This window comes from Ictalurus furcatus, chromosome 5 (genome assembly GCF_023375685.1).
Source record: "Ictalurus furcatus strain D&B chromosome 5, Billie_1.0, whole genome shotgun sequence".
Classification (NCBI taxonomy): Eukaryota; Metazoa; Chordata; class Actinopteri; order Siluriformes; family Ictaluridae; genus Ictalurus; species Ictalurus furcatus.
The window spans coordinates 19,161,291-19,187,795 of NC_071259.1; the positions used below are offsets into that span (position 1 = coordinate 19,161,291).

Consider the following 26,505-nt stretch of genomic DNA (forward strand, 5'->3'; position numbering starts at 1 on the left):
AAAGGAAGTTAGTTAGCATCCAATGTCTAATGTCCTTTACACATTCCTCAACTTTATTAAGCTGCTGTCTGTCCTCTGGCTTCGCTGAAAACAGCTGTGTATCATCAGCATAACAGTGGAAGCTAATTCCATGTTTACGAATAATTTGACCTAGAGGTAGCATATATAAAGTAAAAAGCAGTGGGCCTAAAACAGAACCTTGTGGAACACCAAATTTAACCTCGTATGCGTGGAGAAGTCTCCATTTACATCTACGAACTGATAACATTCAGTCAAATAAGACCTGAGCCAGGAGAGGACTGTTCCCTTGATGCCAACAAAATTTTCTAATCTATCAAGGAGAATAGTAAGTTCAAGGTCAAGTAACACAAGCAGCTTGCACTAAGGTCAAGTAACACAAGCAGCGAGACACAGCCCTGATCAGAGGCCAGTAGTAGGTCATTTACTACTTTAACTAACGCTGTCTCTGTGCTATGATGAGGTCTAAATCCTGACTGATACATTTCATGACTGTTATTCCTATGCAAGTATGAGCATAACTGCTGTGCTACAACCTTTTCTAAGATCTTGGAGATGAAGGGGAGATTTGATTGATGTCTATAGCTGGACAGTTGAGGGGTCAAGGTCAGGTTATTTAATCATGGGTTTAATAACTGCTAATTTAAGTGATTTAGGTACACAGCCAGTGCTAAGGGAAGAATTTATTATATTTAAAAGCGGTTCAATTACTCCAGGACAAATCTGTTTAAAGAAACATGTAGGTTTACAGGATCTAGTATGCAAGTTGATGAATTCACTGAAGAGATTATTGTAGCTAGTTCGGTCTCTCTAAGGGGAGTAAAATATTCTAAACGTTGATCTGATATTTCTATATTATCATCTATAGGGTTAGTTATAATACTGTCCAGTTTTAATTTAATAGCCTGAATTTCACATCTAATATTTTCAATCTTACCAATGAAAATTGTCATGAAATCTTCACTGCTATGTAATGATTGAGTGCTTCTTTCTGTAGTGGTTTTATTCCTAGTTAATTTTGCTACTGTGTTGAATAGAAATCTCGAATTGTTTTTGTTATCTCCTATTAAGGTGGAGAGATAGACTTTTCTAGCATCACTAAGAGATTTTCTATAGTTCAGTAGGCTCTCCTTCCATGCTGTTTGAAATATTACCAATTTGGTTTGACGCCATTTACATTCTAATTGTCAAGTGGTCTGTTTTAAGGTACGCGTTTTATCGTTATACCAGGGTGCTAGTTTTTTCTCTGTAATTAATTTTCTTTTGAGTGGAGCCACTCTATCTAGCGTGTAGCGGAGTGTTGACTCTAAGCATTCGCCTGATCGAGTTCTATCGGATCAGACGGTGATCCAAATCTAATTGATGTCTCTGGGAGGTTATTTATGAAGCTCAGTGCAGTAGCTGATGTGAAAGTATGTTTTATGCGGTAGCGAGGCGAGGTGGAAATATTATGATGAATACGTATTATGAACGAGATAAGATAATGGTCTGAGACAACTTCAGTCTGCAGAAAAATTATAATATTTTCTATATTTAATCTGTATGTTAGTATGAGGTCAAGAGTGTGACCACCATTATGAGTAGGTCCGATCACGTTCTGATTAACCCCTACTGAATCTTAGATGGACATAACCGCTGTTCTCAGAGGGTCTTCCGGGTTATCAAAATGAATATTAAAATCACTGACGATTAATGCTTTATCTACAGAAACAACCAGGTTTGAGATAAAGTCTGCAAATTCAGTAAGAAAGTCAGTACATGGCCCTGGGGGTCTATAAATAATAATTAGAGGAATTGGCTTATTTTTTGTGGCTACATAAGCTATACTGGTATAAAGAATTTCAAAAGAATTAAATTTATGACTAGGTTTTTGTGTGACACCTAGATTTTGACTATGGATTAGACCAACACCTCCTCTACCAGTTGAATGAGGCTGATGTACATAACTGTATCCAGGAGTACTGGATTCATTTAATGCTATGTACTCGTTTGGTTTAATCCAAGTTTCTGTTAAACACATTAAATTACATTCCTGATCAGTAATGATTTCGTTAACAATAAGAGCCTTAGACGCAAGAGATCTAATGTTTAATAGTCCTAGCTTCAGATTAAAGGTGCTGGATGTGCATTCACTATGATCTAATTTTATGTTAATTAGGTTACTAAAACAAACTTTCCAAAATTTTGTATGTATTTGTATAGCTCGGGGAACAGACACAGTCTCTATAGTATGTACTACAAGTGTTGAACTATTAATTGAACATTGCTTATGATGAACGTTGTTATTGTAGGAAGATGTACTTACGGTAGGCAGTCACTTGGTGTGTAGCGCCTTGGAGATGTTGTCTGACAGCAGTTCCGCTCCGAGGCTGCTGGGGTGCAGGCCATCAGGACGAAACAACCTAGGACACTCCCAGAACAGATTCCAGTTATTAACAAACAGCAGATTCTGTTCATTACACCAAGAAACTAAAGTCTACTGAACTTTTCAGCTCCACGTCTGTATGTGGAAAGAGGTCTCCGTGGTGGGTGATCTGCCTCATTCCTTCTCGATCAGGCTGGCAAAGTCCCTCTTCAGAACCTCTGTCTTCCGCAGCCTGATGTCGTTTGCCCCCGCGTGCAGCACAACTGCTCCAATGCACTCGTCCTTCTTCAGGATCCTGGGTACCTGCGCAGCGACATCAAGGACACGAGCACCAGAAAAACAATGTGTGTGCACCTTACCCTTTGTTGAAGCCTCACGGACGTTTCACATAAGGGAGTCCCCGACGTTTGCAGCATTTGGTCTGGTCTGACAGAGGGGTGAAGCGGTTCCTGGTTGGGATCTTGAATACCAGAGGTGGAGAGGTCCTCACCCAGGGTATGGCTCTCGGCTTTCACTGCTGGTGCACCCAAGGTCCGTGGTGAGTCGGCGCCAGTGTGACGGAGACCTCGGCTGGAAAAGTCTTGGATGCACGGTCCCTGTGTAGGCAGAAACACAAGATGTTTCCAGCGAGGTTCTTCGCTCCAGCAGCTAGGCCTGTGTGTCGAGTAGGCCGTGGATCTGTTTCTCCACATCCTCCAGTTCCAGCAGCACCATGTGCAGCTTGAGCGAGTCCTCATCTGCACTCAAAAGTGGAGAAACAACCAACATATTTGCTTTAAAAAACAGCGGTAAATGAGATAAATCTGAAATGTAAACAAGGCTAGCGGTAAGGTGATGCTAGCGGGCTACAAGCTAGTCATGGATGTTTGTAAGGACCAATAAAACTTAGCAACAGCACAACGTTATGATTGTTTTATCTAAAGTAGTATCAGAGATATTTGTAAATGTTATAAAGGTAAAAAAAAAGTATCATTTTAAAGTATAGAGATTAGAAGAAAATAGTGTCAGCTCGAGGGACACTGCTTCCTGGCGGTGTCAACAGACTTGGGCTTGAACAGAAGTTGGTTATTCGTGTCAGCAGACTCGGGCCTGAGCAGAACTTGGTTGTCCCTGTCAGCAGACTCGGGTGTGAGCAGAACATGGTTGTCTGTGTCAGCAGACTCGGGGTTGATCAGAACTTTGTTGTCCGTGTCAGCAGACTCGGGTGTGAGCAGAACTTGGTTGTCCGTGTCAGCAGACTCGGGCGTGATCAGAACGTATTTGTTCGTGACGTCAGCTTCAGGCGTAAGCAGAACCTGGTTGGTCGTGATGTCGGCTTCAGGCGTGAACAGAAACTGGTTGGTCGTGTCAACAGACTCTGGCATCAGCATAACTTGGTTGGTCATGACGTCAGTTTCAGGCATAAGGAGAACTTGGTTGATCGTATCAACAGACTGTGGCATGAGCATAATTTGGTTGGTTGTGACGTTGACTTCAGGTGTGAGCAGAACCTGGTTGGTCGTGATGTATGTTTCAGGCATGACGACTTGGTTGTCTGTGTCAGCAGACTCGGGTGTGATCAGAACTTGGTTGTTTGTGACGTCAGCTTCAAGCATGAGCAGAACCTGGTTGGTCATGACGTTGATTTCAGGCGTGAGCAGAACCTGGTTGGTTGTGACGTCAGTTTCAGGCATGAGGACTTGTTTGTCCATGTCAGCAGACTCGGGTGTGATCAGAACTTGGTTGTCCGTGACGTCAGCTTCAGACATGAGCAGAACCTGGTTGGTTGTGACGTCAGCTTCAGGCATGAGCAGATCCTGGTTGGTCGTGACATCGGTTTCAGGCATGAGGAGATCTTGGTTGGTCGTGTCAACAGACTCTGGCATGAGCACAACTTGGTTGGTCGTGACATCGGCTTCAGTTGTGAGCAGAACCTGGTTGGTTGTGACGTCAGCTTCAGGCATGAGCAGATCCTGGTTGGTCGTGACATCGGTTTCAGGCATGAGGAGATCTTGGTTGGTCGTGTCAACAGACTCTGGCATGAGTACAACTTGGTTGGTTGTGACATCGGCTTCAGTTGTGAGCAGAACCTGGTTGGTTGTGACGTCAGCTTCAGGCATGAGCAGAACCTGGTTGTTTGTGACGTCAGTTTCAGGCATGAGGACTTGTTTGTCCATGTCAGCAGACTCGGGTGTGATCAGAACTTGGTTGTCCGTGACACCAGCTTCAGACATGAGCAGAACCTGGTTAGTCATGACGTCGGCTTCAGGCATGAGCAGATCCTGGTTGGTCGTGACATCGGTTTCAGGCATGAGCACAACTTGGTTGGTCGTGACATCGGCTTCAGTTGTGAGCAGAACCTGGTTGGTCGTGACGTCGGTTTCAGGCATGAGCAGAAACTGGTTGGTCGTGTCAACAAACTCTGGTGTGAGCATAACTTGGTTGGTCGTGACGTCGGTTTCAGACTGGAACTTGGCGTGGAAGGTCACATCGTCGATCTCAGACTGGAACGTGGTGTGGAAGGTCACATCGTCGATCTCAAACTGGAACTTGGCATCGGAGATCACCTCGTTGACCTTTAGCAGGGACTTGGCGTGGGAGATTGCTTCGCCGACCTCAGACAGGAATTTGACGTGGGAGGTTACCTTTACAACCTCCGACAGGAACGTGTTTTGGGAGGCCGTCTCTTTGACCTCGGAGAGGAACTTGGCGTGAGAGGCCATCTCTTCAACCTCAGACAGGAACTTGGCATGGGAGGTCGCCTCGTCGACATCAGCATCAGACAGGAACGTGTTTTGGAAGGCTGTCTCTTCAACATCGGACAGAAACTTGGTTTGGGAGGCTGTCTCTTCGACCTCGGACAGGAACTTGGCTTGAGAGGCCGTCGCTTCATCCTCGGACAGAAAGTTGGCTTGAGAGGCCCTTTTTCTACCTCGGACAGGAACTTGGCATGAGTGGTCGTCTCTTCAACCTCGGACAGGAACATGGCTTGGGAGGCCGTCTCGTCAGCCTCAGACAGGAACTTGCTTGGGAGGCCGTCTCTTCGACCTCGGACAGGAAATTGGCTTGAGCGGTCCTCTCTTCGACCTCAGACTGGAACTTGGCTTGAGAGGTCGTCTCTTCGACCTCAGACCAGAACTTGGCTTGAGAGGTCGTCTATTCGACCTCGGACAGGAACTTGGCTTGAGGGGTTGTCTCTTCAACCGTGGACAGGAACTTGGCTTGAGAGGTCGTCTCTTTGACCTCAGACAGGAACTTGGCTAGAGAGATCATCTCTTCGACCTGTGACAGGAACATGGCTTGGGAGGTCACCTCTTGGGAGGTCATCAGGCAGTGATGTCGGGTGAGGAGGCCTGGTGTGTAGTAGGCATTCCAATTTATTCTGAATGTGTTTGGTGGCATAGGGGTCAGGGCTCGGGCTACTTGGAAAACCATGTCTTTGTCGACCTTAGTTTGTGAGGTCATTGGGCATTGTCATGATGAAACAGGTTTGGACCCTTTAGTTCCAGTGAAGAGAAATCTGAAGGAGCTATGCAAGATACACCATGGCCCACATTGGTTTCTCCATGGCAGCCTAGAACAGATAGTTTTGTGGCAGTTTGGTAAGCTAGCCTCTAAACCATGTTTTACTGAGACTGCCAGGGGATCCCAGCATTGGTTTTGAAATATCCAAAGCTAAACCTGAGGCCAGAGAACCTGACTGGGCTTTTTTTTTTTTTTTCGACACACCAGAAAATGAAAGGAAGAAAAAACAAGCCTTCATGTCAGCATCCTAGAAATGAAAACAGTATAGCAACCCCAATTTCAAAAAAGTTGGGACAAATCTCATAAACCCATATGTTGTTCACAATAGAACATAGAAAACATTTCAAATGTATAAACTGAGGAAATGTACCATTTTAAGAAAAAAATAAGGTAATTTTGAATTTGATGGCCTCAACACGTTTCAAAAAACTTTGGATGGGGGCAACAAAAGGCTGGAAAAGTAAATGTTACTAAAAAGAAACAGCTGGAGATTAATTGGCAACAGGTCAGTAACATGATTGGTATAAAAAGAGTATCTTAAAGAGGCAGAGTCTTTCAGAAGTAAAAATGGGCAGAGGTTCACCAATATGTGAAAAAACTGTCTACAATTTGTGGAGCAAGTTTAGAATAATGTTCCTCAACGAAAAATTGCATAGACTATGAATATCTCATCATCTACATTACATAATATCATCAACAGATTCCAAGAGTCTGGAGAGATCTCTGTGTGCAAGGGATAATCAAAGTGTGAAAATCAATATTGCATGCCCGTGATCTTCAGGCCCTCAGGAGGCACTGCAGTAAAAACAGGCATGATTCTGTAATGGAAATCACTGCATGAGCTCAGAAACACCTCCAGAACTCCATGCCATCCACAAATGCTGGTTAAAGCTCTATCATGCAAAGAAAAAAACATATGTGAACATGATCCAGAGACGCTGCCATCTTCTCTGGGCCAAAGCTCATTTAAAATGGACTGAGGCAAAGTGGAAAACTCTTCTGTGGTCAGACAAATCGAAATTTGAAATTCTTTTTGGAAGCCATGGACGCTGCATCCTCTAAACTAAAGAGGACTAAAGAGCTCAGAGAGCTTTTTATCAGCGCTCAGTTCAAAAGCCTGCATCTCTGATGGAATGGGGGTGCATTAGTGCATAAGGAATGGGCAGCTTGCAAATCTGGAAAGGCACCATCAATGCCAACCTTTTGTTGCCCCGACCCAAGTTTTTTGAGACGTGTTGCATTCATCAAATTCAAAATTACCTTAATTTTTCCTTAAAATGGTACATCTCAGTTTAAACATTTGATATGCCTGCTATGTTCTATTGTGGATAACATATGGGTTTATGAGATTTGCACATCATTGCATTCTGTTTTTATTTATATTTTACACAGTGTCCCAATTTTTTTGGAATTGGGGTTGTAGTACTGCAACATTTTCAGGAATCCTTTAAAAGTTTACTAATATGGAACAACCACTCTACAGTAGTATTGTACTACAACCACCAGGGGGGGCACAAAATCACAAGCAGTGTTGAGGTGTGCAAACAACATGCACACCTCTATCTTTGAGGGCTGCTTACCTACCAGGCTGAAAAATCAGATAGTAGACATGCTGTCTTGCAGCAAGCCTAAATCTAGGGTTTGGCAAATCCACAAGAATGTGAATCAGTTCATTTCAAACATCTACAGCAAAGGTGAAATCTGCCTGCAAACAGTCAGGCACTTTGTTGCCCAATGTGGTACACAGATAGGGCAGAGACAGTGGCTTTGGTAAGAATGTGTTGGCCTATGATTAACAAAATCTATGGCTACAGTATATGTTTTCTCAACAGTGTCACTGTTATAGATGACACTGCAGCTCATTCATCAGACTATGCAAGTGATGGTTACTGATGAGCACTCCATGCCCTTTATCCATCAGATCAAGCCTGTTTCCAGTGAGGGTGCTAGTGCTGAGAATGCTAGATAGGCCAGCCCTGTGTCCAGTTAGTGCTATGTGGACATGATTGCCAACTGGCAGGTCAATGACCAGTTGTTTGTGTGCTTTCTGGGAGCACAAAAAGGGGGATCTGTTGTCTAAAAACCTATGGGGTCACTGTCACAGGATTACAAGTTTGCTCTTTGTACTTTGCAAGTAAATGAGCAAACAGTAAAACTATACTAGTTCTGAAGGAAATTGGAACAAACTCCACTGATTAAGATAATATTGTAAAATTCATCCAGCCTGAAGCTTTATAATAATGATAACTTGTGCTTCTACACAAAACCTATATGTGGAGCTGTTAATAAGAAACCTGCACTAATTAGCAGAAAAATAACAGCAATATTTGTCACATATACTGTACCTGTCAGCAAATAGCAACACGAACAATTAGTCACTGCTGAAATACACCTTAAATGTCATAACTAATAGCAGTAGACAGTATTATAGCAATTACTGTAGCATTTAATTATCTGAAAGTGATCTGAAAGTATGAAGATGGAGACTAGCTAGTAGGTGTCTGCTCTTTATATAATTAAAGACTTCCCACTCATTATGCACTGTGATTTGACTGTGGTTCTGCCTTAATTTTGCTTTTAAGCAAAAATTACTTTTATGAAGACGAGTTTAATTACTTTAATTATTTTCACCAAACATATGGCACAGCTATGTTTAACAGAATAAAATAAGAAATAAATAATAAATAAGTACATAAATTAGGCCACTGTCTTTATGATTTATTACTTCTTATACAATGTACTGTACATGCAAGAGAATGTGGTAACTGACCTTGTGGAGACAACTATCACAATATGAATAACACAACCATTTTCTGAATTGACATGGTTCTTTATACAACTTGTAGTTCTGATTCAATAATCTGATTGAAGGAGCAGCATTCCAAGTGAGCTTATATTTAGTATGTCTGTACTGGGACATTTCACTGTATGAAATGCCATGCAAATGTTGCCATGCAGAATTACAATTCTAGTTATGGTTAACTGAACTCATTATTATAGCAGAGCTAGCGACATCATCAACAGACCAGGCAAACGATACATTTTTCATGAATATAACTTTTGACTTGAAGACAGCTCAGCAAATGAAGATGAAAAGGAAGAAGCTGTAAGGGTCTGTGACTTATATGGTTTGAACCAACCATAACTGGACAATATGTACACACATTCACACCTAGGAGCAATTTAGTGTAGCCAATTTGTCTATCTGCATGTTTTAGACAGTGTTAGGAAAGCAGATACCCCAAAGGAAACCCACATGAACACATAGATTATGAAAACTCCACACAGACCGTAATCCAAGCTCAGGATTAAACCAGAGACCCTGGAGTTGTGTGACTGCAGTGCTCACCACTGCATCACTGTGCCTCTACATGTTAATTTATTTATGTATAAATTTGTAATCCATTCGTTAAATATGTAGTTAATTTTTTAAGTGTTTCTAAACCACTAAAATCATGCAATTTAAAAAAAAAAAACACCTTAAAAATCTGATTCAAAATATTGTCATGCAATGGATCTTTCTAGTTTCAGTTACAGACATTCATATTTACTTGCTTCTAAATAACTTCTAAGCAGAACTTTTTTTATTTGTCTGCCTAGGTTTCATTAAAAAAAACGCTTAACTGCAACTGCATCCGTTTCATGATGACCCGGCTCTTAAAGCCGAGGTCTGAACCCAAGTCTGAACACCAAGGTCTGAACCCAGAGATCCAAGATCTTAGAAAAGGTTGTAGCACAGCAGCTATGCTCATACCTACATAGGAATAACAATCATGAAATGAATCAGTCAGGATTTAGGCCTCATTATAGCACAGAGACAGCGCTGGTTAATGACCAGTGGTAAATTACCTAATACTGGCCTCTGATCAGGGTTGTGTCTCCTTGCTTGTGTTGCTTGACTGTAGCACAGCTTTTTATACTATAGATCATATTATTCTCCTTGATAGACTAGAAAACGTTGTTGGCAACGTTTGGCAACAAGAGGGAACGGCCCTCTCCTGGCTCAGGTCTTATTTGACCGATCGCTATCAGTTTGTAGTTATAAATGGCAACTAGAGTTCTAGAGAAGGTGAAAGTGTGTGTGTGTGGGGGGGTTGTAGGGGAGAGGAGGGGTAGGAGGGGTTGTAGTCCATGGCGGCCATGTTTGTAGGCCGCTGTGCTGGATGGGAAATGTAGTCACTGGTTTGCTGTAACATGAGAGACATAGACAGACTCGGGTGTGAGCAGAACTTGGTCATCCTTGTCAGCAGACTCGGGCGTGTTTGCCATTGATAAACAATACATTTTAATGTTGATTAACCTGTACACTTTTTATTTAATCTCACTAATTCTAGACAGCTACAATCAGCTAGAGCTGATCTAAAGATGGTTAGCAGCTATTCTTAGAAGCCAGCTAGAAGGCTTTAAGTTAAAGTTGCAGTACGTAACTTTTTTGACTGAAAATGATCAAAAATCAATTATTCAGCAAATACATTTTAAAAATCAGTGTTCAAAACTGCCTCTTTACCTTACCGTGATTCGCAATGGTAAGCTTATAATAATTATTTATAAATTGAGCTGTTGGTCAGATTTCGCAAGAAATGTCACTTGATGTCATTCGTCTTTGCATGGTTACATCACATCCGTAAACAGAAAGAAGACCCGGCTACTATATTGCATGTGGGGGCTGAGGACGGTGGAGTTTTCGTAGCTTGCTCTTACAACAGTTGCTTAGAATTTAAACTTGATGGCTGCTTTAATCTGGATAGATCTAAACACAATCATGGCTGACATCTGGGGAATCAGCTGTTGTCAAAACCAAGAAAGCAAGAAAAAAAACTCAGCAAGTTGCATTTTTATGTTTCAAACAGAGATGGCGATAGAGAGGCAAACGTTCAGTACTGCAGCTTTAAAGTTATTATAAATGAATGTATACGTTCATAAAATCCTTTTGAATGCTAAATAATTTATAGCATTTAACTGCTGTAAGGTTCGCATTTTGTGCCATGGTAAATTAATTTATAGTCATTGTTTTCATTCATACAGCATGAAAAACCACTTTAACACACGTGCACATCACAAGGCAAGATTTGACTCTAAATTGGACGCTAGTCTATTGCAAGACACACACACGCACACACACACACACACACACACACACACACACGCCAACCCCAACCAAGAAAGCATCAATTTATGCTGTATTATACAACAGTTAGTGTTGGTTCACTAATATGATTTGTTGGAATGTTTCACTGTGTGTATCACTCCAGTTGTCTGTGCTCACTGCATAAAATTCCACTTCCTTGTTCGAAACAGTTACTACAGTAGTGTGAGTGACATCATCAACAGACATGGCATGTGATAATTTTCAGGAATGTAACTTTTGACTTAAAATATGAAAGATCATCATTTGAAGATGAAACAGAAGCAGGGATGCCAATTTCACTGGAAGCACCTTTAATGTACAAATCAAGCAAGTGTGGGTTCTTCATGATCTATTTCTAGTAGTGGTGCAAAAAGAACCAGAACATTTGGCCATATTGTGTCTAAAATGCGACTTACTTTATAATATTTTTGAGTAATCCATGGAGTTTTAAGGAAAGAAATATTATTATTGATATTATATATATATATATATATATATATATATATATATATATATATATATATATATATATATATATATATATATATATATATTTATTTTTTTTTTTTTTTTTTTTTAAATACTATGTTAGTTTCCATAGGATATGTATATGGTTAATTTTTAATCCACTTTATGAAGACTTGAGGCTTAGATTTAATATGAAAACGAACATTTTTATTGATAAAATATTTCAGAAATCATACCCTGTGGCATTGCTGCTCCCATGACCTGTGGTGTTGTTTGTTGCTTATTTGACCTGTGGTCATGATGACCTAAAAATTTCTTCTTGCAATTTAAAAAAAAGCTAAGGTATTTATGTTTTTTCTCATTAGTCTAACCCCCCCTTTTGTGAAAGTTTAGACATTTCTCAATATGATGTGAGGCAAATTTGATGAAGATTTGTAGGAGTAGCAAAAGTGGCAGTTAGATGGAAGAATTTTCAGCATATTTTTGACCAGAACATGCTGCTGTCACAAAAAAAAATTGCATAGCCTGGAGGTATACCAAGATTTGTGTCACTGCGCAAAGTCGTTGCTGAGATACAAGTTCGCATCCAGCTTGGAAGCTTCACTGTCAGATTCGTAAGCTGATAGAAACAAAAGTGAAAGTGAGGTTGAGAATGAGTCTGAACTTGAGAAGGTATTCTCCAACCTCATCAGGCATTATAGCAGAAGACTCAGAGCTGTTATCTTGGCAAAGTGAGGTAGCTCAAAGTATTGACTAAGAGGGTGCCAATAATTGTTGCAGACCTATATTTAACAAAGATATGTTTTTTTGATAAACCTGTTTTTTGTTTGCAGCTGATTGATACCCATGAGAGCAGACTATTTTTGTGAATTGCTTTTAACAAAATATCAAAAGGTTAACCAATACAGACAATTTTCCACAGCTTTCTTTGCTCATATTTACCAAGGGTGCCAATATTAGTGGAGGTCACTGTAGATTTTCATAACCAGTAGGCCAGTAAGTAATGCCAAAACATGATATATGAAGCAAATTCGAAAACAACATAAACTCAAATGTTGTGATTCAACACAAATGACACACATTGTGACTCCCCATCTTGTTAGTAGATTGTTAGTCTTAACTTCAAAAATCAAAAAGCCCCAATAAGTACCTCCCAAAAATATATTTCTGAACATTTTTTTAAATACTGTTTAATTGACCTATTTTTTTTTTTTACCCTTTGGCATCATAATGAGTGTTATACAGTGTTAACAGTGTTAATACAGGCAGTTGAGTGTCCAGTTAAGATAAAATCACCATTATCTATTTTTTCCTGGAGTCCTATTTAAGGAATCTACTGTTTTAGCATAAAATAACTTGAAGCAATAGTATACCTCTCCTTGTACAAAAAATTAGGATGTTTTAATAGCTTTGACAGATTACATGCGGAAGGATAGATTCCCAGCTTTTGTCTAAATATCACATGTTTCTTTGAACTGGAAGCACCCTGTAAAACCTTGTTATCAGTTTAGTTATCAGGCTTCTTGTTGGTTATAATTTTTTTCAAGAAGGGAGACTGCCCTGCTACCAAGAGAAAGTCTATGACAAGAGATTTCAAAGTTGCTCAGCTATAGGAACTTTTAAAAACAAGAATATCATTTATTTTTTAAAAGGATCAAATGACAAAACAGATTTATTTTCTATTAAGTCCCCAGTTGTCCTAATTATCTAACCATAGTGAATAAGATATAGAGTATGCTCAAGACCAGGGGAAAATCAGGATTAGACCATGAATGTGTTGACAATTTGCCCTCTGACCCATCCATTCTTCTAGATTCTTCCAGACTTTAAGAGAGTTTTATTGAAGAAAGTTGCCCTTACTGCTGAGCAGAGCCAGTGGACTCACAATAAATTCCACAGTGGTATAGGGGCCAAAGGTGCTGATTCAGTATTAAGCTATGTACATTCTGGTTGTCCTCTCACTCCTTTTTCTAACTGTGCCACAGGGGTGTGAATGAATATGTCAAGGCTTCTTTCACATGCTGTCTCTGGGAGTATTTCCTTCCCACTCTTGGCTATTGTTAAAAGTGCTATACAAATAAAACTGAATCAAATTGAAGTGAATTAATCATTGATATTATAACTATCATTATCATTAACAAAAATCTGTGGCAAAGTGTTACAAAAAAATTAAAAAAATGACTACTAACACAACAGTGATTTTTTTTTTGTTAGACAGACTAGCTAGCTTACATTAGCTAACTGGCTAAAACATCTATGCAGTTGGGTAAATCAGCAGAGAATGAACATACTAACTAGCAAGGATTGTAATATATAAACAATAGATATGTGGTCCACACAAAATAATAATTCCAAACAATTACACTTTAAGCTACATTTTTATTTTTGAATGTTTTTAGAACTTAACTATAACAATAATCAGAAATTCTTTATCCATAACCCTCAGGAACACCAAGGTTAAAATTAAATAAAAGTAGATTTGTTGTTGGAAAAATAGCAGTTATCTTACAGTGCCCTGAAAAATGTCCACACGAACCCACATGATCAGATCCTGACAAGGACAGAAAAACAAGGACATGCAAATAAAATGAAGAATAACATATTTGTCACAATGTGCATGAGGTGATCAGTTCATTGAACTTGGCATGTCTTTTGAATATCACTACCATAAGGAATGACACATGGTAGCATTGTTCTCTAATCTTGTTTTCAAATCTTGTACTGTAAGCACTTTTTTTTTTTTTACCAATACCACATATTTCACTTTGCCTATACACGATAACATTATTTTAAGGAGAACAGCCAGACTACTAGTGAAAAATTCCCACAAGCCAGTGTAATTGGGAATGTGAAACTTGTTGGGCCTGATTGGATGAGTCTGCCATCAGTCAGTGGGAGTGTGTGTAAGCTGGAGGGTTGTATTTGAGAAGCCAACGGAGGAGAAGAGCAGTACTAAAGTGACCGGGCTTGCTGTCAGGATACATTCAGCTCCTGTCCTAAAGGACGCCTGTGGTTCTGGAATGGCACTGATTGAGCTTATCTTTATCTTGAGTGGCGCCTGCATTGTCCTCTTTTGGCTGGCACGCGGGTTTATGATGCTTGCTCTGAAGGTCTGCTGGCCGATTCCTGGGAATTTCTTTACCTCCATGGGAAAATGGGCAGGTGAGGTATTCTTTACTCAGTAAAATCAGTGCACAGAAATCTTTACATAGCATGTTTTTATATTTCTGTCGATTTATGCTTCCTTTCATTTCAATTGGGCTGCCAAATGTTTGCATTGGTGTTGGTTCTTAAAAAAAGATCTTAAAAGTCTTGGTTGTGCTTGACAGCTTTCAGAAGAACCCCTGAAACCATAATAGGGAAACCAAAGGGACATTGGAAAGAAGGTGGCGACACTTGATTAATTCTGAGGAGGGATACCTCAAGACTTATTCTTGGCAATATCTTACACTAATTGAAATCCACTGCCGAAATGACTTACTATATGATACAGGCGAGAAAATAACAAGTGATCAGACACCTTATGTGCCCTGTGACTCATTGTTCTGCGGTTAGGAACTCATTAACCCCACCCCCAAACCCCCCACCCCCACCCTGTTCCCCCCACCCCCCGCTGACTATTGTTAGCCAAAACAATTTTAAGTGAGTTAATGTCATATGTTTGGAATTACACTTACTTAATTTCAAAAAGAGACACCCTCCATCAATGTGGGATTCCACATTGAAAATGCAAAACTTGTTCCCAAGCTTTGTCCCGTCTCCATTCTTGTTTTACAAGAGGCAAAGGAAAAAGCAATTAGAACGCTATGTTCCAGGGTGTATTATTACACGATTTCCTTCCCCTTGAGTTTGACAAGATCAAGTTGGCATGTGTGAATGAATGGTCATTCACAAACTGCCTGAACTGTCATTTTGTGTGTGTGTGTGTGTGTGTGTGTGTGTGATTGTGTACCCACTTTAATACACTACTCTGGTTTAATTTTTTTCCCCACTTGCTTGAATTGTTACAGGAAAGGTTGAGAAGCCCATTTAAAAAAAAACAACTAAAAAAAAAACCTCAAACAAACAAACAGGGCGTGCTTTTGGAGAACATGCTGAACAGCTCCTGGCTGCAGTGCTCCCTGATTCTTTATCAAGCATCTGGGCACACACTGTCTTCTCAAGTACACACTGTTAAAACAAACACACACACACACACACACACACACAGAGTCTATCCTCTATCTTGTTCTGCCTGTATGTGTGTTTATGTCAGTGTGGTGAAATGCTGACTGATAAATGCTTATTATGTTCTGAATACTTATAAATTGAAGATGCTTCAAAGAAAATTGGATACTGTCTACATGCCAAATCATTAAGCCATCAACAATACTAGTGAACTAAAAAAAAAGACACATGGCATTCATTTGTTTCTAATTGTACCAATCAGACTGTGTTTTTCATACAGAATATAATGTGACTTACATTTACAGTGGCGGTTATACTGTATGTTTTTGAAATGTCTATATTTCTGCATAAATATGACCTAAAACATCATCAGATTTTCACCCAAGTCCTAAAAGTAGACTAAGAGAACAAGATTAAACAAATGAGACAAAAACATTAAACTTGGTCATTTATTTATTGAGGAAAATGATACAATATTACATATCTTTGAGTGGCAAAGGTATGTGAACCTTTCTTGTCAGTATCTGGTGTGACCCCCTTGTGCAGCCATAACTGCGATTAAACATTTCCGGTAACTGTTGATCAGTCCTGCACATCGGCTTGGGGAAATTTTAGCCCATTCCTCAGTACGGAACAACTTCAGCTCTGGGATGTTGGTGGGTTTCCTCACGTGAACTGCTTGCTTCAGGCATTTAAAGGTCAAGACTTTGACTTGGCCATTCCAAAATATTAACTTTATTCTTCTTTAACCATTCTTTGGTAGAACAACTTGTGTGTTTAGGGCCATTGTCTTGGTGCATGAACCACTTTCTCTTGAGATTCAGTTCATTGGCAGATATCCTGACATTGTCCTGTAGAATTTGCTGGTATAATTCACAATTCATTGTTCTGTTAATGATGGAAAGTTGTCATTTCCCAGATGCAGCAAAACTCTCCCAAACCATGATACTACCACCAGCATATGTCACAGATGGGATAAGGTCCTTATGCTGGAATGCAGTGTTTTCCTTTCTCCAAACATAATGCTTCTCATTTAAACCACAAATTCTATTTTGGTCTCATCAGTCCACAAAATATTTTTCCAGTAGCCTTCTGGCTTGTCCATGTGACCTTTAACAAATTGCAGAGGGGCAGCATTGCTCTTTTTGGCGAGCAGTGATTTTCTACTTGCATCCGTAACTGTTGTTCAGTGTTCTGCTGATGGTGGACTCATGAACGTTAACATTATCCAATGTGAGAGAGGCCTTTACTTACTTAGAAGTTACGCTGGGTTCCTTTGTGAACTCATGGACTATTACACATCTTGCTCTTGGAGTGATCTTTGTTGGTCAACACTCCTGGGGAGTGTAACGGTGGTCTTAAATTTTGTACACAATCTGTCTGACTGTGGATTGGTGGAGTCCAAACTCTTCAGAAATGGTTTTGTAACCTTTTTGAGCCTCATGAGCTTCAACAACTCTTTATCTGAGGTCCTAAAAAATCTCATTTGTTCATGCCATGATTCACTTCCACAAACATGTGTTGTGAAGATCAGATTTTTGACAGACTTTGACAGACTTTCCCTGCTCTTTAAATAAAACATGGTGCTTACTCACCTGATTGTCATCCCATTTATTAAAAACACCTCACTCTAATTTCACCTTCAAATTAGACTGCTAATCCTAGAGGTTCACCTACTTTCGCCACTCACAGTTATGTAATACTGGATAATTTTCCTCAATAAATGAATGACCAAGTATAATATTTTTTTCTCATTTGTTTAATTGGGTTCTCTTTGTCTACTTTTAAGACTGGTGTGAAAATCATGTGAAAAATTTTAGGTCATATTTATGGAGATGAAATTGTGGCTCTGTGGTTGAGGCTTTGAGTTACTAATTCATTTTAATTTATTTATTCATTTTCATATGATACATTTACATGTGATTCATATTCATGTGATTCATTTACATGTGATTCATTTTCATGTGATTCATATTCGTGTGATTCATATTCATGTGATTAATTTACATGTGATTCATTTTCATGTGATTCATTTTCATGTGATTCATTTACCGATTTGCTTCTCTTTAAATCCAGTTTTAGACTGTGATATTACAAAGGTCTTTCCAGATTATTACTTGCCACACTGTATGAGATAACCCCAGTAAAACTGCCTGAATTCTATAATATAATTTGTTCACCATGTTAGGTTTAAATCCTCTAAAAACAGATTCGCAATTGAGTAACATTACTCCGTTCCAGTTCACATCCTTCAAAGCACTGGCATGTTTTGTTTATTCTCACAATCCCCCAAACACACACACACCCAAAGTCTCCATAAAAAAAATGAGACAGCAGTGTTTCCCACAATAACCAAACAATTCAAAACAACTAATTCAAAGGCTGTGAGCTCAAATTCCAGCTAGTTACCACAGTTGCATCCTTGAGCAAGACCCTTAACCCTCAACTGCTCAGTTGCATCCTATTTCCACTTTAAGTCTCTTTTGGAAATTCATCAACCAAATAAGCAAATGTACAGTAAGTATATTGTATATTAGAGCATTTGAGTGTTAATGGCATTACTCAAGGGACCAATAATTCTGTTGTAGTCCTGGGATATAAACTAATTACTAGCACAGTCTCTTAACTGCTACACTACTTGTATAAATAGGAACACATACTAATACAAGTCATTGGCTTGTATTTGGAAACTTATAATAAATTTGTGGTTCGGTTACCACTTAGACATCATTGTCTGGCAACACAATATAAACAGAAAATGATGTAGTATTATGAGAGGGACATCGCATGTATGGGGTGGTGGTGGCTTAGTGGTTAAGACCTTCAAATCCCAACCCTGCCAAGCTGCCACTGATGGGCCCCTGAGCAAAGAATTAACCCTTAACTGATCAGTTGTATAAATGAGATAAAATGTAAGTCACTCTGGATAAGAGCATCTGTCAAATGCATTGTTGGAATGTAATGTTTAGTATATTATTATTATTATTATTATTATTATTATTATTATTATTATTATATAATCCTAATTATCTCTGTTGCAGTCATCACTGGTGGATCAGAAGGAATAGGAAAAGCTTATGCAGAAGAGGTATCTGAACCACTCTGAATTTTACAGTACAGTTTGTTTAAATGCTCTACTGCACTACATTGCACACACACTGTATTGATGATCACTGTTCCAAATAATTTTCCTACTAATGTTACTAAATTTCTTCCCAGTTTGCAAGACTTGGGCTGAATGTGGTAATCATTAGCAGGAGTAAAGAGAAGCTTGACAGAGCTGCAAGAGACATAGGTTGAGTGCATGTGACGGTTTTCAAATGTATAGATCATGTCTTATGTCCACTAGTGATACCTAAATAAATGTGACTGGACATGGATCATAATCTTGAAAATCTTTTGTGACTTTTGCCAATTCATGAGTGACTCAGGACATTACAATCTAGTACACATGGGTGGAGTGTCTGGCCTCATACTGACTTCTTTCCTTTTCCCAACAGAGGTTAAAATGGACAGAAAGGTCATGGTCATAGCCGCCGATTTTACCAAGGATGACATTTATGGACACATTAAGGAAAATATTCAGGGTTTGGATATTGCTGTTTTAGGTTTGTTGGCTTCAACCTAATATGCAAATCACACTAGGAGAACTTGATGTGTAAAATGTTAGTGTGAAATAGTCAAAGGTCTAATCTGATCTAATCTGATCTAATAATTTTCTATATGTGTTACAGTTAACAATGTGGGAATTCTGCCAAGTAAAGTACCCTACAAATTCCTTGAAACAGTTCATCTGGAAGAGGTGAACAAAGTATTTTTTAGATTCTTTACTATAATTTTAGTATAGTATCACATTTTTTCATACATCTGCAGCATTTTTCATGTAAAGTATCAGAAAATGTGTGGCTTTAACTTTTATAGTTCATACACAAAATATTTATTTTGCATAGATGTTGTCTGGGCTCTAGTTAGACTGAGACTGAAATAGGTCTAAAAATGTATAATGAATTTGAGTGGTGTGTAGTAAAAAAAAAATAGGCTGGAAGGGGAAGAAAGAAAACACAAAATGTATGAAACAAACAAATTACATTGATAGCATCGCAGTGAATCACAACATTAAATAAGAAATGTAATGTTTTTCAGCAGTGAAAAATATACATTTAAATTTTCACCAATTTTCCTCCATGCTGTTGTACAATGATCCGCTAAATAAAATGCACTTAAAATGTTTACATTTTGGCACAGTGGTTTATCATCTTGACTTATTTTAGTCAGCTGCAATGACGTGCAATAAAAAAAAATTTAAGGGTCAATGTGCACTAGCGTGTGTGTGTGTGTGTGTGTGTGAGAGAGAGAGAGAGAGAGAGAGAGAAGCTGCTAACATTAATTTTACTTTTAATACTCTCACAGAAAGTTCATCAAATGATCAACTGTAATGTCAAAGCAGTGGTCAAGGTATGATGACTCAAGTCAGTTTAAGTCAGTTATTTTATACAGGAACTATATGTTCATATAGTTATAAATAATAGGCAAATTATTTTCTGCTGGTACTGCATGTTTAAAGGACATTTTATATTTTCATATTGCATTATTTTTTTCAATACAGATGTGCCACATTGTCCTTCCTGGAATGGTGGAAAGGTTAGAGGACTATAAGCAGTAACAGGTTCTACAGATCTACAGTGCCCTCCACTAATATTGGCACCCTTGGTAAATATGAGCAAAGGCTGTCTTTATTGTATAACTTTTGATATTTTGTTTAAAAAAATTCACAGAAATACTCTGCGCTCATGGATATCAAACAATTGCAAACAAAACACAGGTTTATCAAACAAATCTTTGTTAAATATATGTGTGCAACAATTATTGGCACCCTTTTAGTCAATACTTTGTGCTACCTCCTTTTGCCAAGATAACAGCTCTGAGTCTTCTCCTATAATGCATGATGAGGTTGGAGAATACATGGCAAGGATCTGAGACCATTCCTCCATACAGAATCTCTCCAGACCCTTCAAATTTCAAGGTTCATGCTGGTGGATTCTCCTCTTCAGTTCAGCCCACAGGTTTTCTATGGGTTTCAAGTCAGGGGACTGGGATGGCCATGACAGGACCTTGATTTTGTGGTCAGTAAACCATTTTTGTGTTGATTTTGATGTATGTTTTAGATCATTGTCCTGCAAAGCTTTCTGGCAGAAGCAGTCAGCTTTTCATTTAATATTTTTTGTTATTTGATAGAGTCCATGATGCCATGTGTCCTATTAAAATGTCCAGGTCCTCTGGCAGAAAAACAGACCCAAAACATTAAAGAGCCACCACCATATATAACAGTGGGCATGAGGTACTTTTCCATATGGCTACCTCTCTGTGTGCTCCAAAACCACCTCTGGTGGTTATTGCCAAAAAGCTCTATTTTGGCTTCATCTGACCATAGAACCCAATCTCATTTGAAGTTCCAGTAGTGTCTGGCAAACTGAAGATGCTTGTGGGTTTTTTTGGATGAGAGGATTTTTTCTTTAAACCCCTCCAAACAATTTGTGGTGATGTAGGTCAGTGATTTTCAAAGTGGGGGCCACCAGGGGGCGCCTGGGGGGCCTCAACAATTTGGTCGGCGCCACCAAGCCCATCCCTCCCACTAGTGTGTTTTCTCTTTCTCACGCTCAGACAACCACACATACACACAATCAATTCCTAATGTAATGTAATGTAAAGATGTAAGATGTAATTATTAATAATAAAAAAAAGGGGGATGTATTCAGAAGTCTGTATTTTTAATGTGTTTTAAAGACATCTTGCAAAAGGGGGGCCTTGGTCAAATGTTAATGCCATTTGGGGGGTCTTGCCCTGGAAAAGTTTGGGAACCCCTGATGTAGGTGACTTCAGATTGTAGTTTTGGAGATTTTCTGACCCCAAGATGCAACTAATTTCTGCAATTCTCCAGCTGTGATCCTTGGAGTTTTTTTGGCCACTCAAACCATACTTTTCAGAGTGCATTGAGACAATATTGACAGATGTCCAATTCCAGGTTGATTCATAACATTTCCAGTTGACTGGAACTCTTAATTATTGCCCTGATGGTGGAAATGGGCATTTTCAATGCTTGTGCTATTTTCTTATAGCCACTTTCCAATTTGTGAAGCTCAACAACCTTTTGCTGCACATCACAGCTATATATATTCTTTGGTCTTATCCATTGTTATAAATGACTAGGGGAATTTGGCCTATGTGTTACCTAATATTTATACTCCTGCGAAACAGGAGTCATGATCAAAGTCACAATCAAACAATTTCATGTTCCCAGTCACCCAGGTATACTAAAAAAAATTAAATGTCAATGGGAATATACTTTTATACAAATACAATATACAAATATATTTTTCTCATACGACTTCATATGGGTACCAATAATTGTGGCACAGACATATTTAAGAAAGATATTTTTTGATAAACCTGTGTTGTGTTTGCAATTGTTTGATATCCAGTATTTGTGAATTTTTTTAACAAAAGTTCCAAGGTTAAACAATAAAGACAGTTTTTCACAGCCTTCTTTTCTCATATTTACCAAGGGTGCCAATATTTGTGTCGGGCATTGTATATTTATGGTTATGCTCCATTATTGACAGCTTCATTGTGTCTGTGTTTCCACAGACAACGGGGTATCATCCTGAACATTTCATCTGGCATTTCTAAAATTCCCTTCCCCTTGTACACTTTATATTCATCTACAAAGGTCAGTAAATTATTGCAAGAAAAAAAGCTGAAATATTTGATTCTCTACTCTCTGTTATTTGTATAATAAGCTGTTTTGATTATATTGGTTTATACACTTTATAGCATTTTAAGTATCTTTTTTAGGCATCTAATCTCTTATTTAATCTCAATTTCAAACTTGAATTATATCTACTAATGTATTTCCCCATTAAGAAGCCCTAGTTAGACAGCAGTTTAATACACGTATGGATTCATAGACCATGTGATTACATTTGCAAGATGTATTCAAAGCACTTTATAAACTCTAACTAAGGAAACACATTTATATCCACATTGTTGTCTTGAGCCAACAGAACTGTTAACATCTTACATTGATTTGGGTTCATCTAGGCATAACAGAACACTTAATTAAATGTCACAATGCAGTGTTTACAATAGTAAACACTGGTAATTTCAGTTCAGATCATAATGGAGAGATCTGTTGTTTTAACATTTGATCTGAATCTACAAACCTGTAAGATGCACATTGCTGTTAATGCAATGTCATACAAACAGTTTAACAGTTCAAGCAATAGTTATCTTACCACAGGTAGTTGAGTTTCATTTTCATATAAACAAATTATGTTTATATAAAAAGAGGAAGGATTGATTGCTTTCATTTTTACAGCACTTGCATTTGTGATCACCTGGACAATTTCAATAAAGGTTTCATCTCCCTCAGGTGTTTACTGAGATATTCTCACGAGGGCTTCAAGCTGAATACAAATCCAGTGGAATTCTTATTCAGGTAGATTTCAGCATCAATGAATGTTAGTGCATTTCCTCAGTTGTATCTGAAATAGCTACTGTGTCAGGAGAACTATATATAGAAGAAGACATAATCCATTTTTGTTTCTTTTTTGGGGGGGAGGGGGGTAATATTTAAGATAAGAGCTTATTTTCGAGCAAATGAACCCCATGTTAAATATTTAGTAATCTCATCAAGGACCTGGCTCTTTCAGAGTGTGTCTCCTTTTGGGGTCTCCACTGCAATGACGGGCTTTCAGAAACCAAGCATTATTACATTCACTCCTGAGGGGTTTGTGAGCGGCTCCCTGATGCATCTGAAAGCTGGAGAGCAAACCTATGGGAGTGTCAGCCATGCAATTCTGGTAATGAAATACATTTTTTTAAAAACCTTTTTGCCTAAAAGTGAGGAAGAATACATGCCAAGAAAGCTAAGGTTGTGCCTCAACCAAGTACAAAGTAAACTCCTTACAGTTAGTACCACTTAAATCGTACTTTATCTACCAGTCATGACATGTTATGCCAAACCGGTACTTGTGTCTTAATTTATACTAACACGTTTCCTTTATCCTGAAGGGCTGGATCATCCAGGCAATCCCCAACTGGGTTCTGAGAAGAGAAGCATTTCAGAATAACTTTCAGGAGTATATAAAGAAGCAAGTGGACAGCTGAGTGCTTTGTTTATAGCCGAGCATTTTGCTAGTGCATATTATTTTTTGATGACTCTAGTAATTGTTGTTTATATGTCACCATCTGAAAACCACTGGATGTCTGGGTCATACTAAATACTTTTCCAGCACTCTAAGATAGCAGAATCTCGGCATTTACTTGACTTTACTTCCCATGCTGAAAGACATAGGAGCAGGGTCAGCCTGCATCTTAACTGCAGACAGTCTGCCTCCTAATTGGTCTCTAGATAAAGGAGAAAAGCAATAAAATTATACAGCAGGTAATTTTTTTTACTGTCCGTTTCAAGGCAAATTGCTTTTAAATGAATTATCAGGCACATTTATCAAGTGCACATCATTTTGTCCACAAGTAACCCCTACATGAAAACAGTGTGGGGATGAGAAAAATGTTTAGAATACATGGCTCCATCTAGTGGGCATAAGAGTCCTGTATGTAACAACTTAATTTAGAGTTAAGATCGCAGCAGGAGTTAGGGGTTTTGTAATTATTTTGGCAACCATGTGTAAATATTAGTGGTCCTACACAAGAACAATACTCCATTTGTAGTTGTACACTAGGTTTCATACTATCTTCAGTAACTGCTTTATCTTCAGTAACTGCTTTATCCTGGTCAGGGTTGAAGTAGATCAGGAGTATATCTGAAGAACATGGAGCCTGAGGTTGGAATACACCCTGAATGCCCTGAATAGCAGAATATTCACACCTAGCAGAATTTTAGCGTAGCCAGTTCACACAATTATATATATATATATATATATATATATATATATATATATATATATATATATATATTTTGGAGATGAAAGGAACCCAAAGGTCCCAGAAAAAAACCCACAGATAGAACAGCTGAAATTCCTCACAAACGGTAAACTGAGTTCAGGATCGAACCTTGGAGCTGTGAGGCAGCATTGCTATCTGCTATGCCACCATGCTGTCCTCCGATGCTAAAATGAGGGGGGAAACTGTTCAGTTTTAATAACTGGAAATGACCAACCTAAAGTTTTGCATATTGGTACACTGATAAGATAAGGTGGAAAATATTGTAAACTTAATTCATTAATTGATGCAATAAGGTGAACCTAGCTAAAATGAAACAAATGTTTGAATGATCTTTTACGGAAGAACATATAGAGATATCGCAAATAATGTAATTTTGCTGAATGTCTGTTGATCATGACTTACTGTATTTATTTCACTGTATAATATGTCACATACCAGGGGAAGTAGGTGAATATTAACATTCAAACACCATGTTTGGTGTCTAAATATGTTTGTATTATAACAACTGGCTAGAGCTAGCTACAGAAGATAGCTAGCAACTATTCCTATAAGCCAGCTAAGGCATGCTTAGTTAGTAAAACTTACTAATAAAGGTTTTATCTGTTGACTCCTGCTTGCTCCTCCTTGCATAGGCACTGAAGCTTACATGTGGAGATCCTAATAATATTGTAAGCATATTCTTTGGGCTTCCTCTGTTATATATTCAAGAACTAACAAGACAAGATGTTTAGATCCAGATGAGGCCAGAGGAGAAGTTATGCTAATAACTTGCCAAAATCTCTGTTAGCTAGGTACTTAGCTTGTTACTTTCTAGTATTTTTACATTATGTAAAGTTTAGCTGTTGTCCTTTGAAAGTGTGCAGTTTGAGACAGAGAGGTAATCGACTAGTTATATATAGCCACCTGCCTAATATTGTGTAGGTCCCCCTTGTGCTGCCAAAACAGCTTGGATTCCACAAGACCTCTGAAGGTGTGTTAGGGACCTGTGAATAAAGGCTGGTATTTGCTCCAAGACGTAGACAGCAGATACTTTAAGTCCTGTAAGTTTTGAGGTTTGTCCAGAATATCCCACAGATGCTCGATAGGACTGAGATCTGGTGAATTTGGAGGCCAAGTCAACACCTTGAACTATTTGTCATGTTCCCCAAACCATTCCTGAACAATTTTTGCAGTGTGTCAGGGCGCATTATCCTGCTGAAAGAAGCCACAGCCATTAGGGAATACCATTGCCATGAAGGGGTGTACTTGATCTGCAACAATGTTTAGGTAGGTAGTACGTTTCAAAGTAACATCCACATGAATGCCAGGGCCCAAGGTTTCCCAGTAGAACTTTGCCCAGAGCATCACACTCTCAGCTGCCTTGCCTTCTTCCCATAGTGCATCCTGGTGTCATGTCTTTCCCAGGTAAGCGATACACACGCACCTGGCCATCCACATGATGTAAAAGAAAACATGATTCATCAGACCAGGCCACCTTCTTCCATTGCTCCATGGTCCAGTTCTGATGCTCACATGTCCATTGTAGGCACTTTTGGCAGTGGACAGGGGTCAGCATGGGCACTCTGACTGGTCTCCGGCTATACAACCCCATACATGGCAAGCTGCAGTGCATTGTGTGTTCTGACACCTGTCTATCATAACCAGCATTAACTTTTTCAGAACTTTGTGCTACAGTAGCTCTTCTGTGGGATTCGACCAGATGGGCTAGCCTTCACTTCCCAAGCACATCAGTGAGCCATGGGCGCCCATGACCCTGTCGCTGATTCACCGGTTGTCCTCCTTGGACCACTTTTGGTAGGTACTGACCACTGACCCACAAGACCTGCCGTTTTGGAGATGCTCTGACCCAGTCATCAAAATTTGGCCTTTGTTAAAGAACACTTGCCCCTTT

At 39.0% G+C, this 26,505-nt stretch overlaps 1 protein-coding gene across 1 annotated transcript; it reads left to right on the plus strand.

Moving 5' to 3' along the window:
- Window positions 1-14,052: 14,052 nt before the first annotated feature.
- hsd17b3 (hydroxysteroid (17-beta) dehydrogenase 3) lies at window positions 14,053-24,558 on the plus strand. The gene is made up of 11 exons (XM_053625041.1): window positions 14,053-14,645; window positions 18,692-18,738; window positions 18,870-18,945; window positions 19,151-19,258; window positions 19,385-19,452; window positions 20,061-20,105; window positions 20,257-20,291; window positions 22,296-22,377; window positions 23,080-23,145; window positions 23,360-23,509; window positions 23,721-24,558. Exons 1-11 carry the CDS (start codon window positions 14,504-14,506, stop codon window positions 23,814-23,816), a joined length of 915 nt encoding a protein of 304 aa, XP_053481016.1. The 5' UTR covers window positions 14,053-14,503; the 3' UTR covers window positions 23,817-24,558.
- The last annotated feature ends 1,947 nt before the right edge of the window (window positions 24,559-26,505 follow it).